Source organism: Typopeltis vanoorti, chromosome 12 (assembly GCF_054136105.1).
Source record: "Typopeltis vanoorti isolate ZY-2024b chromosome 12, IOZ_Tvanoo_1.0, whole genome shotgun sequence".
Lineage (NCBI taxonomy): Eukaryota > Metazoa > Arthropoda > Arachnida > Uropygi > Thelyphonidae > Typopeltis > Typopeltis vanoorti.
In genome coordinates this window covers 58,618,025-58,632,032 of record NC_143560.1, presented here as the reverse complement: position 1 = coordinate 58,632,032, position 14,008 = coordinate 58,618,025, and the positions used below count along the sequence as shown (strand labels likewise).

The 14,008-nt window shown below is 37.0% G+C and overlaps 1 protein-coding gene across 1 annotated transcript in view; it reads right to left on the bottom strand.

The window, feature by feature from the left end:
- LOC150100817 (uncharacterized) overlaps window positions 1–14,008 on the bottom strand; it is a 975,156-nt gene that overhangs the window by 328,268 nt on the left and 632,880 nt on the right. The window contains exon 26 of the mRNA XM_090401910.1: window positions 9,600–9,770. Coding sequence (XP_090258036.1) covers window positions 9,600–9,770 — 171 coding nt within the window. The remainder of the gene's footprint in view (window positions 1–9,599; window positions 9,771–14,008) is intronic.

The following is a 14,008-nucleotide window of genomic DNA, read 5'->3' as shown; positions in this document are numbered from 1 at the left end:
GATCTTTGGATGAGCTGAGTCTACTCGTTAATTTTGCAGAAGGTTTGAAAGTTAACTTAATACTGTATTTCTGTAGTATTCTATTTATTTTTTCTGATATTCCCCTACATATGGTATTGCTAAAGCATTTTTGTAATGCTTTTTTTACCTTTCATGGCATTATTGTTCAGAATCTTGTGAACTGTTTTTTTGTTTAGCCATTTTTTTTTTATTTTAAGGACTTGGCTAATATTTTATATTCTTTCTTCAATGTCTGCTCACTGAAACAAACTGTAAGGGCTCTATGTTTGGGAGTGCTGATGATCCCTAGTTTTTGTGTTGGATGATGGTATGAATCTCTGTGTAGGTATTGGCCTGTGTGTGTGTGTGTGTGTGTGTGTGTGTGTGTGTGTGTGTGTGTGTGTGTGTGTGTGTGTGTAGGTTTGCGGTAGACCGAGAAGTATAGAGAGTCTGAGTGAAGATGTGTGACAATGTGTCTAGAAAAGAAAGTTTATTCTTATCAATCTCGATGGTAAATTGGATATGTTTGTGTTGTCTGTTTAAGTAATTTAGGAATATATTTAATAATGTTTGGTGATCATGTGGCCAGATGGAGAATATATCATCAATGTATCTGAACCACACTTTGGACTTGCTGAATCTAGAGTGTGTTGCTCAAAGACTTCCATGTAAAAGGGGGGGGGGGGAAGAGTAGTGAGTCCCATGGTCATACCCTCTTTTTGCAGGTTGAAATTATTTTGCCACATGAAATACCCAGAGTGAAATGTGTAGGCAAACAGTGGGCAAAAATGTGTTCTGTATGAGAAGAATCATTCATTGATCGGGACATTTGTGAAAAGGGCAGTTATGTCAAAGCTGACTAATAAATGTTCATTGTTGAGTGTGATATTCTTAATTTTGTTGATGAAGTGTTGAGTATATTTTATGTAAGAGTAACTGGAGCTGTCAATTCCTTCAACTGTCTGTCATAGTCATGCATTTGCTTTGTGTATTTTTGGGACCATAAATTCTAGGAGTGCGAGCATAATGCAGTAGCAGCATTTTAGTTGTTTTCTCCAGCCAAGTGGCGATGACTGACCTAATTATTTTTATTTTTTAATGTGTTTGTAAGATTATAGCAATAACCAACTGGTATATGTTGTGGTCAGATACAAACTGGTTAAATTTTTTCCCAGGTAAGCTGTTTCATCGAGAATTACTATGGCATTGCCTTTGTCCAACTTGGTGAAAATCTAACAATGTTTTTGTGATTTCTTAGATATGGAAGTGCTCATTTTCCCACTTTGGTTAAATTTCATCTTAGTTTATTAGAATTTAGTATTAGTGGCTGTTTCTATCTGTATTTTATCAGTTGTGTTGGGGGAGGGGGGGGATTTTAGACCTCTTCCAATGTGGTAAATGAAGTTAATTTGTTAACTGACCTTAGTCTGATAGCATAGTTTAAGTTTTTTTGCAGGAAGGTCAGACTAACACAAACGATTAACCAAGTAGTTAGATTTAGCTTACTTCTGTGTAGTGTCATGTAGCTTGTGTCTTGTCCATACATATGTTATTCAAATGATGACCTCACATGCAGGAGTATCAAAGAGACGGGAACTTATGTGGAATTATAAGGCAGGTGATTATAATAGTCTTAGACGTCAACTTCGGGAAGTTTCATGGAGGGAGGAATTGGAAGGCAGGGATATCACCAGTGCGTGGGAAATTGTGAAAGAATATTTGTTATCAGCAATGTTAAGTTGTATACCACGAGTGAAGAAGAGGGCGCAATTTGGAGTAAAGTGGATGACAAACAATATTAAACAGGAATTGCATGCGAAAAAGAGGCTATGGAAGAGATATAAGGAGACAGGTGAAGAGATGCATGAGGAATATAAGACACAGGCCAGAAGAGTGACTCATGTGGTAAGGAAAGCAAAACTGGAATATGAGAGGAGATTGGCCCTAAGATCCAAAGAAAATCCTAGGGAATTTTTTAGCTATGTGGCCAGTAGGAGGAGAAATGACTGTGGAAGAATGATATTGTGGGATAAAAATGGGAATAGAGTGACTGATGCAGAGGACATAGTGGAATTGTTCAATGAACACTTTATTGGAGTATTTCATCCTAGAGGAGTCAGTTTTAATGCTAGAGGGATAGGACTGGTACGAGGTCTGGAGGTACAGGAGGAGAGTGTGTTTCAGATACTGAGTACTCTGGATGTCAGTAAAGCTGTGGGACTGGATGGTATTTCGCCACGAGTTTTGAGAGAATGTGCTAGGGAATTGACAATACCTTTAACGTGGCTTTTCAATGAAAGTCTGGCTTTGGCAAAGGTGCCCAGGGAATGGAAGGAAGGTAAGATAGTGCCATTGCATAAGGGTGGTAACAGACTGGAAGTGTCTAATTATAGGCCAGTCTGTGTGTCATCAGTAGTTGTTAAGATCTTGGAGAAAGTAGTGAGGGACCGTATACAGCATTGGGCAGATGAGGGTAATGTTATCTGTGAGAATCAACATGGATTTGTGAAAGGATGCTCTTGTTTTAGCAATATGCTAGCCTTTTATAATAAAGTTACAAGAGCATTAGATGAGGGAAAGGCATATACTGCAATTTTCTTAGACTTGGCGAAGGCATTTGACAGGGTGCCACATGATAAGCTGATATTTAAGTTGCAGCACATGGGTCTGGATGTCAGATTGGTCAACTGGATTCAGGATTGGCTGTCTGATAGGTATATCAGAGAGTTGTGTATGGTGGAGCAGTTTCCAGGAGGCAGAGGGTTACAAGTGGGGTCCCACAGGGCTCAGTACTAGGACCTATATTGTTTAACCTTTATATCAATGACATAGCCAGTGGATTGCAGGGGGATATTCAGTTGTTTGCGGATGATGCGAAGCTTGGAAGGATTATTAGTAATAGTGCAGATGTGGTAGCCCTGCAAGAGGATTTAAATAAGCTAGATAGATGGGCAAATGAATGGGGGTGTCAGTTTAATGCAGCAAAATGTAAGGTCTTGAGGTTTGGGAAACATCGATGGGATGCTGCATACTCTATGGGAGGAGTTATACTGGAGGAAGTAGGGGAGACAAGAGATCTGGGGTTGATGATTGATAGAAACCTGAAGTTTAGGGGACATATTGCAAAGGTGGTGAAGGTAACACAGAGAATTGCTGCTATTATGAGAAGGACACTGACCTGCAGAGATAAGAGGGTTATCATTCCATTGTATAAGTCTCTGATCAGACCACACTTGGACTATTGTTCTCAGATTTGGTCCCCAGGATTTGAAGGGGATAAATTAACTGTGGAAAGGATACAAAGACGGATGACAAAGATGGTTTCAGGACTGTACAAGGATAGTTATGAGGATCGGCTGAGAGAATGTGGACTGCAGAGTTTGGTGGATAGAAGAAGGAGAGGTGATATGATTGAGACTTTTAAACTGTTGAGAGGTGTTACAGGGTTGACACTGGGGAGTTCTTTCGCTTGGTTGATCAGTGGGAAGGAATGATGACAAGAGGCCATCCCTGGAAGTTACGAAAGGAAACTGTGAGCAAGAGGGTAAGGAGTGGTTTCTTTGTGTGGAGGGTGGTTGAGCTGTGGAATGCATTGCCTGATGGAGTGGTGGGAGCGAGAACGGTCAGTGGGTTTAAGGAGTGGTATGATAAACTTTGTGTTTCTCAGGGGGGGACCTCCCCTCGATGAGTCTTGACAGACTTTATGTCTTAGAAAGGACCTCCCTCGATGAGTCTTTTGACTCCTTGGAGGCCTGAATAATAATAATAATAATAATAATAATATAGAGGCTAAAATGTTAAGTATTATTTTCTTAATTATAAGTAAAGTAATTGCTGTAATGTGTGTGTTTCTGTCTCCATAAATTCCACACAATGAATGATGTCTTACTGTGTAACCTTGAAAGAAAGTATTTAAGAATGCTGCTGATCAGTTATCATCAATAATGTTGATCACGAGGGGGGGAAAAACAAAGGATCTTTCAGAGTTCGAGAAATTGCTTATTGTGGGTATCCATCTGGCTGAAGCCCTGATTTTGAAAACAGAGCTGACTGGTTTCTCAAATGGCGAGATATCCCTGGTGTTTAATCAGTATAAAAATAATCCACATTACTTGTCTAAGAAGCATAACTGTGGTCCTAAGATAGTCTGTTAGAGATAATATCACTGTCATCTGAGAAGGCTAGTATGGAAAAAACATAACTTCCTGTGTGCAGCAATTGACCAAAGCATTTAATTAAGGCTCTTCCCGACCCACATCTCACTGAACTCTGCGCAAGAAATTGAAGAAGATCAGTATCTGCAGTTGCATACCAGTAAGTAAAATAGACGTTTCTAATTTAGTTGCTGTGTGTGTAGCATCATGTCCATCATAATGAACCCTAAACTCATTTATACTCCTAGCATTCACAATGCAGTTTGCTGGTAATGCATACCACTCTCTATTTAAAAAACTCTCTTCACATCTCTCCTCATGACATCTTTACACAACTTCTAGAGACAGCCTCTTGTTCTTCTCCTGTCATTATCCACCTTTTTTTATAACCCCATCTGTAATAATTATTCAATAAAATCCTCTTACTAACTTAAAAGTATCATATCACCTCTTTTCTGAATACCTGTCAAACTCTGCAATTTACACATTCCTTCAATGTTTGTCTATAATCAACATTCCAGAGTCGTAATACTGCCTTGATTATTATTTTCAAGATCCTCCCCAATGTTTCTGCATCACAATGCAAACTAAGTCATCACCAAATTCAATCATAATAGTCTAACTGTGGTCTGACCAAAGCAATGCTTTATATAGTGGGAAGACCATCTCATAGGAGCACTGCAATATGCAGTCATTACAACACTTGCAGGTGTGTGTCCTCTAAACCTCGGTACACTGTCAATTATCATCTTCAGATGATAGTGCATAGTCTCCTCCTCAATCTCATCTGCTTCCTGAAGCACAGTTCCAACAGTACAGTACAGTATAGTACAATGCAATGCAAAGCCTTCTATCTCTGCACTACAAAATGCAACACCTTACATTCATTAATATTAAAACTAATCCCAATTCATTTGTCCAAACTAAAAATATTCTATTTCAATCTTACTGAAGGAAATTAACATAATAAATACTCCATATAATTCTCCCCAACTTCACATCATCATCATCAGCAGCAGAAAACACTTAACAATGCTCCAATCAATCCATATGAAATATCATTCAGAAATAGCTTAAACAGCAGGAGCCCAAGAACAGAACTTTTGGACAAAGAGAGCAGAACTCTTCAGCACAATAATCTGGTTATCTTCCTACTATTTTCTGTGACAATGTCATCACAGACATTTTGCTTGTATCATTCAGAGAGTCAATACAATCAATCTAACAACAATCTTTCTATTATACATTGCCATTTTCCACAGCTATATCAATTTATCATGTGGTAATTTATCAAATGCCTTTGAAAAGCTAAAGAACATTGCTGTATCTGAACTCCTTTATCAAACCATTTCATCACTTTATCATAAAATGTACATGAATTGATACCTTCACAACTATTTGACAATCAAAATTAATCTTATGCCCATTCACTCAATGCTGTATTTTATTTCTACCCTATCTTGCCAAAACCCAAATGCACATATACAACAGGTCTGTAATTAGAAACTTCTATCCTAGAACCATGCTCATGGGATTATATTATTTCAACTTCTTTCCACTACTTAGGAAACTTTCCAATGTCAAGACTTTCATTAAATAACCAGGTCAAGGGTGTAGCTAGCTCTTTTGCACATTCCTTAAATATACACGCTAATATGTCATCCAATCTACAGACTTATTAATATCTATCCCAATTGATACTCAACACAGCTTTAAATAATCCAGTTAAAGCTAAGTAGGTGATTATTAATCAATTATTTAATAACTGAATGGTTACATGTGTGTAATGAAGTGGAGTAGAATACCCTCCTGTGATGAGTCCTTGGAGATATCACATAATAATATATTTTTTTTTTCTTTTTATATTTATCCCACACAAGAGAGGTACAAGAACCTATAGCACATCAGTGCCATGTGTGAGGTGCAGATAAAGGTTGAGAAAGAAGATTCCTATTGACATTCTTCTTAAAGAGCTGTAGGTTGGAATTAATACTCATTAAATAATTCCACCACATCCTTTTCCACAGTCACTCTACTATAATTTGCAAAGGCATATGATAGATTACCACCTGATAGATTGGTGTATAAGCTGCAGAATATGGGATTAGATAGTAGATTGGTTAGATGGATTGAATATTGGCTTTCTGAAAGATACCAGTAAGTTGTGTTTGATGGAGCAGTGTCTCAGAAAAAGAAAAATGACTAGTGGCATGCCTCAGAGTTCTGTTCTTGGGCCCCAACTGGTTTTACTTATTTGTAAATGATATTTCATGTGGATTGACTGGGGATCTTCAAATGTTTGCTGATGCAAAGATAGAATTATCAGCGCTGACAATAATTCCCTATCAGAAGATTTTAAGAGACTTTTGACTTGGACAAATGGATGGGGTTGCAGTTTTAATATTAATAAATGCAAGATGTTACACTTTGGGATATAGAGATATAAGGCTACATGCTGTAATGGCAGAGCTGTACTTCAGGAAGTGGATGAAATTTTGGCATGATGGTAGACAGTGGATTGAAGTTCAGATGGCACATTTGCAAGTGTTGCAAAGACTGCATATTGTATTGCTGCTATGAGAAAAAGTACAATGCCACGTAGGGATAAGAAGGTGGTTGTGCCTCTGTATAAGGTTGGTCAGACCACATATGGACTGCTGTACTCATATTTGGTCACATAGTTTTCACTGTAACGTGGAAACACTAGAGAGGGTCCAAAATGAATGACCAAAGAGATATCAGGACTCTGGAGTATTGGTTATGAAGACTGTTTGAGGGAATGTGGATTACAGAGTTGGTTGATAGGAGGAAAAGAGGAGATATGATAAAGACCTTCAAGTTAGTTAAGGGATTCTATCAAATGAATACAAAACTTTGTTTGCTCACACTTGGATAAAGGATTAAATTAAATTTATTATATTCTAACCAAGTGAAAAATAAACTTTCAACATCTTCCTCTAAATCCAGAGTGATTTATTAAAAAGGTGGCACACCAATTGGCAACTCCTATTGGTAGAGATGACCTTGCTAATGCTTCTGACTGGTATCTCCACTTGGGTCTGGCTCCCACTGAAGAGACCTCAATAAAGGTCGAAACTAGTCTGGGTAGTGGCCCTTCCCTTAATGCATAACATTAGACATATCCACAGGGAGATGTGTTTTGCATTATGGGAGATACTGAGATAGGAATGTTGGTAGCTTGCTCCACCTTTGCAAGAAGTCGCCCTGGTGTTGTACCACCTTACCCCAGTCCTGGAGATACTTTCAGGTGCAAACTTTGTTTGCTCACACTTGGATAAAGGATTAAACTAAATTTATTAATACAAAAGGAATCACAAAAAGAGTGGATGTTAATATGGCAAGAACAAGAGGCCATCCCTGGATGTTGTATTAAAAAAAAATGTGGTGAAGAAGGGTGTGAGGAGTAGATTTTTTTTATGTGGAGAGTTGTTAGTGAATAGAATACATTGCCAGGGTGTATTGTGAATGCAAGTAGTGGAAATAACTTCAACGTTCATCATGAGAGACATGTTGCTGGTTGAGTGGATCTCCCATGATGAGTCTAGACTCCATTACCAAAATAATAATAATCTTTCACCAGACTAGCAGAACTTCTCTCATCCTATACTTTATCTTTCTTTCATTACCTTGTTTGTCATCCTTCTAGCTTTCGTTTTATATTCTTATGCAACTCATCACTACTGACTATCCTGTACTTCCTCCATAATGTCTTTTCCCACACTGCTTCCTTGATTTTACTGTTTGTCCACTTCACTCCTGGAAAGAGTGGTTGAAAGTGTGGATGACTTAATACAGCTTCAAGGGGTGGCCTTTTGTTTTACCCTTGCCCCCAACCGCTACTCTGTGTTTAAGGTACAGTTTGATTTGGGGGGGAGGGGCTGTGTGTGTGTGTGATATTAATGCAGGTGAACCCAAACTCACATACATAATGCATTCTTGGAAAAGTGTTCATAAGCTGAATTTATTTTTCTCATAAGCTATATTGTTAATGTGTTTTGAAATAAATTACCTTACTTTAATGATAGTAGAAATGCAAAAATAATTTAATCTAAGAAAGGTTATTGTGCAATTTGAAAAGATTTTTTCACTTTTTCTTTTCCTTTGTACATTTGTTTGTAACAGCCCAACTCTATTAAAATTTTTTTATTTGGAATTTTATTAGGGATTGCAGTTGTTAGTCTATACAATGTTTGTAAATGCAAGTTGTTCATTTGGTAAAGTTTGTGAGTAGAAGTTCACCTGCAATAATAATAATATGGAGTAATGTATGAATAATTGTTACTGCTGTGTAGTTTTCTATGACGAGTCTTCCAACTCCATAGAGGTTCCCATATTTTAACAGGACAAAATAGACTGTTTCTGGAAGCTGAATAAGGAATGGTGAGGAAGAGAATGAGGAATAAGTCTTTTGTATGAAGAGTGGGTAATGAGTAGAATACATTGCCTGAGAGTGTGGTGAATGAAGAAACAGATTGATGAATGATTTCATAAATACTCTTTGACTGTGAGGACATCCAAAAAGGCATGTTTGACTCCTTGGAGGTTTGATCCTATTATTATTATACGACACCTCCGGGGAGTCCTAAGACTCATCGAGGGAGGGCACCTACTCTACATCTCTCCATCTCCATCACCATCTACACCAGCGCCATCTACTCCCTACCACCACCACTAATATTTTCACCGACAAACACAAACATCCATGCCCATGGTGGGATTTGAACCCACAGCCTTTTGGCTAGAGAGCAGATATGCTAACCACTAGTGTGATATTATTTCACTTTCTGAATGGTATCCCAGAGATGGAAAGAGCTGCAGAAAGACTAAAGGGAGAGGATGAGATTAAAGATGGCTGGAACTCAGTGACACAGAAAAGCTGAAAGTAGATCAGAATAAAGGAATTCGAGGAAGGCATTCATCCTGCAGTGGACAGAAAATAGATTATGATGATTTCAACTTACTTTTTATTGCTGGCATTACAGATATAGACTTTATAAGTGTAATATAATCAAGTTTGAGTAAATTGAATTTTGTTAATTGTTAATATGGCCCTCTTTTGTATATGAAAAATCTAAGTGAATCACAAACTGTACAAAGAGTAACTTTTTCTTTTTTTTTTTTGAAACATTTTGTAATATATTTCAAAAGAGAAAGTAGTAATATGTTATCAAGGCATCTTGCAATTAAAAATAGCATATGAACTGACATATAACATTAATTTGAGAAAACACCAACTCTATATGGATCTGAAAGAAAATGTACTAAAGTAAATATGGAATGAATAAATGAATGCAAATATTTATTATCAATACTTTCAATATTTATTACATTATATCATATCAGGTATGGATGTATATACATTTTTCCAGTTTTAATATTATTAATATGTAATAATTAATACTGTTACTTTAAAAGCTCTGATACCTGGTGAATGAGATAACCCATCTCTCCCAGCATTTCCTTTGATTCCTGGCAATCCTTCTTTCCCATGGATTCCACGAGGGCCAACTGGCCCCCAATTTCCATTTTCTCCTTTAATCCCTGGATATCCTGGAGGACCTTGACCACCTGGATATCCTTTTTCACCTGGATATCCTAAATGAAGATATTATAAATGTTAAATTTCTTATATGAAAGAATATACTTTAAACTTCAGATTGGCTGATATATTGTAGGACATGGAAGATTGAAAATAACTTCACCAGCTTTCCTCCAACATAATTCTTTTTCCCTTATCTCTCTCCCTCACAAATTGAAGACATGCAAACAAACTTTTCAAATCGACTGTTAAAATTCTTCATTTTAGAAATGATTGTTCATATTTTGTTTCAGGAGGAATAACTCACTTTGCATACTCAAACACTGCAATATTTGTGATACACATAAAAAAATTTTTCAATATTTCAGATTTCTATGTTCTTCAACTTATAAGTTTCAGAAAGGACTAATTTTGTCAAATCTATTTTGTATTTAAAGTTTTATTCTTTTTCTCAGTCAAACAGCAAAATCTTGTGATTATATGAGCACTTTTTGTTTTTCATATCTTATGATTAATTAATTTACTTCATTTTCTACTTTTTTGTCATATATATATATATAAATATATATAAAAATATATTGAAAATTTCAAATACATTTGTTCGAACATATTACATATGCTCATATTGATTCTTTAATTTTGTCAGCAATGGTCATGTTAGTATTCAGTGTGCATTTTTTAAGAATCAGATTTGTCTATGATTATTATATATATATATACACACATGCATTAGCAAGCAGAATGACTCAGTTTCTAGACATGTTAACTATTATCTAATGACCGAACTCCGAGATTATAAAGAAACAAGTAAATTTAATATATCCACACAACTAGTTTCACACCTGACGAAGTCAGCATCCTGATGAAACTAGTTGTGTGGATATGTTAAATTTACTTGTTTCCTTATTATTATTATTACTACCCCAAGACCTCATGGAATCAAAGACTCATCTGGGAGGTCCTTTTATCACACACACATCTCATCATACCGTGTCTTAAACACACTCAAACTCCTTGCAGACACCACACTCTCAGGCAAGGCATTCCAATCATTCACAACTCTGCATGAAAAAAAGCTGCCTCTCACTCCCCTACTCATTCCTCCTGGCCAAACAGTCAACGGTGAATTTTATCTCGAAGTTTTGAAGCGATTGATAGTGAGAATTCGTCGAATACGACATGAATATCGTGATGACTGACTGTTCGTCAAAACACATCTTCATTCTTGGCACTATAACTCGGCTTATAATAAAACAAATGTCATAAACAGTTGACACAACACTAACGAAGGTTGCCACTTTCGACAACAAAAAGATACAATAGATAACACCACTAGTTTCTTCTATTTTCGAAAAGTTCGGTTTCTTTTTGGACAGAGGGTGTATAGTAGTATATTTTTATACTGCAAGTACTTTTGCCACACCACAAGTTGGTCATAAAACTGAAGCAGATGGGATTGGATTATGGACTAGTGAGTTGCATAGGTGAATGCCTATAAGATAGGTATCAGCAACTTTTGTATGGGGGAGGGGTATCTTGAAAGAGGAAAGTCATTTGGAGTGTACTGTCAGTTTTGGTACCATTGTTATTTAATTTATATATTGAGATACGTTTAACTGGTGATATACAACTATTTGGAGATGATGCAAAAATGAAGAGAGTGATTAGGAATCAAGCAGATGTTACAGGGGGACTTGAGTAGAGTGCATGGGTGAGCAACAGTAAAACTTTCAATTCAAGTAAATTAAAGATGCCAAGAAATTATATTCTTGGTTTAATCCTTTATCCAAGTGTAAGCAAACAAAGTGTGCACCTGAAGTATTTTCAGGACTGGGCAACTTGTATATAGAAGTTAATAACTTCACATCATTTGTCTTAGTATCCCATAATGCAAAGTACATATCCTCACAGACATGTATAATGCTAAGCATTATGGAGTAACTACCCAGACCAGTTTTGACCTTTATTGAGGGTCTCATCAGTGAGAGCTATATCCAGAAGTAATACCAAGGTTGAAGTAATGCAGTAGTTTATTTCTATATTTCTATATACAAGTAATCAAAAGGTGTCACATCTTATTACTAAAATACTATAAATTAGATAGAGAGATGTTGAAAGTTTTCACTTGGTTATACTATAAATTAAAGATGCCAAGAAATTATATTCTTGGTTTAATCCCTTTTCCAAGTGTAAGCAAACAAAGTTTGCATGTGAAGTAAATTCATGACTGAATAACTTGTATAAGTAGTTCACTCATTACTTCACATGCAAACTTTGTTTGCTTATACTTGGAAAAAGGATTAAACCAAGAATATAATTTCTTGGCATCTTTAATTTATAACATAAACAAGTGAAAAACTTTCAACATATATGTATTATTATTATTACCCCAAGACCTCATGGAGTCAAAGACTCATCTGACAGGTCCTTTTATCACACACACAGCTCATCACATCGTGTCTTGAACGCACTCAAACTCCTTGCAGACACTACACTCTCAAGCAAGGCATTCGACTCATTTACAACTCTGCACGAAAAAAACCTGCCTCTCACTCCCCTACTCACACCCTCTTTTTACAGTTTCCAGGGATGACCTCTGGTTCTCCCCGATCCCCCACTATTTTCTGTAGAACTTCTCCAGCATTGATCCTATAGCAACCCCTTACCAACTTGTAGGTCTCTATCATATCTCCCCCTCTTCCTCCTGTCCACCAAACTCTGCAAATTACATCTTCTCAATCTTTCCTCATACTCAACATTCCAAAGGTCAGAAACTACCTTAGTCAGTTGCCTTTGGACCCTTTCCAACATCTCTTCATCCTTCTGAAAACCAGGTGACCAAATCTAGGCAGAATAGTCCATGTGTGGCCTAATCAAAGCCTTATACAATGGAACAAGAATCTCCTAACTTCTAGATGTCAGTGTCCTCAACATCATTCCCAGAAGCTTTTGTGTTGTCTTCACAATTTTGGCTATGTGTCCCCTAAATTTTAGATCCTTATCCACTATCACCCCCAGATCTCTTATTTTCTCCACCTCCAACAATATATCCTCACCAAGCATAAATTCTGCATCCCATCTTTGTTTTCCAAATTTTAAAACCTTACATTTTGTAGCATTGGACTCACATCCCCATTTCTGTGCCCAATCACTCAATTTATTCAAGTCTTCTTGTAAGGCCCCAACATCTTCACTACTCTTCGTGGTTGGTCCTAACTTTGCATCATCTGCAAACAACTGAATATCTCCATCCAAATCTTCACCAATATCATTAATGTTAAACAGTAATGGCCCTAAAACAGACCCCTGAGGCACTCTAACAGGGACTTTCCTTTTCCTGGATATCGCTCCCCCATACACAACTCGTTGATACCTATTAGATAGCCAGTCTCCAATCCAATGCAGTAATCTAATATCCAACCCGATCTGCTCTAATTTGACTGTCAATTAATCATGATGTACTCTATTAAAAGCCTTTGCAAAATCCAAGTATATTACTGTGTATCCTTCTCCTCTGTCCAAGGAAGCAGTCACTTTTTTGCAATAAATAAGTAGATGACTAAAATATGACCTACCTTTACCAAATCCATGCTTTCTATCAAAGATAATAATTGTTGTCAACCCAACTCTGGATCCTAGTTCTCACAAGCTTCTCCAACAACTTAACTACAACACCTGACACAGATAGGCCTATAGTTTGATGCTTGAGTTCGATCACTTCCTTTATGAAGTGGCACAATCTTGCCCTCCTTCCACTCTTTAGGAACTTTACCGAGTGCAAGACTGGTATTAAAAAAATATGTCAATGCAGGTGTCAACTCCCTGCATATTCCTTCAGAATACGTGGTGATATATTATCAAGTCCCACAGCCTTATTAACATCTCATTTACTCAACTCCCCATACACCTCTTGCTCACTTACAGTCAGTCTCTCCTCCCCATTATCAACTGCTCTCAATCTCTCCATGAAGTCACATTCACAAGATTGAAAGATCTTTATGAACTGCTGATTAAGTATCTCCAGCACACTTTCTGCAACAGATGTCTTTATACCATTTTCTCCAATCAATGTCATCCTTCCATAATCATTCTTTCTTTTGCTGGCTACATATTGAAAGAATTCCTTAGGATTCTTTTTGGCTCCATTAGCCAACTGCTGTTCGTACCTCTCTTTAGCTACCCTCACCAATCAAGTCACCCTCCTTGCCTGGTCTTTGGAGACTCAGGGAATTGGTTATTTCCACTTCTCTTATGCTGCCTCCATAATGCCCTTTTTCTCTATATCATATGCTGA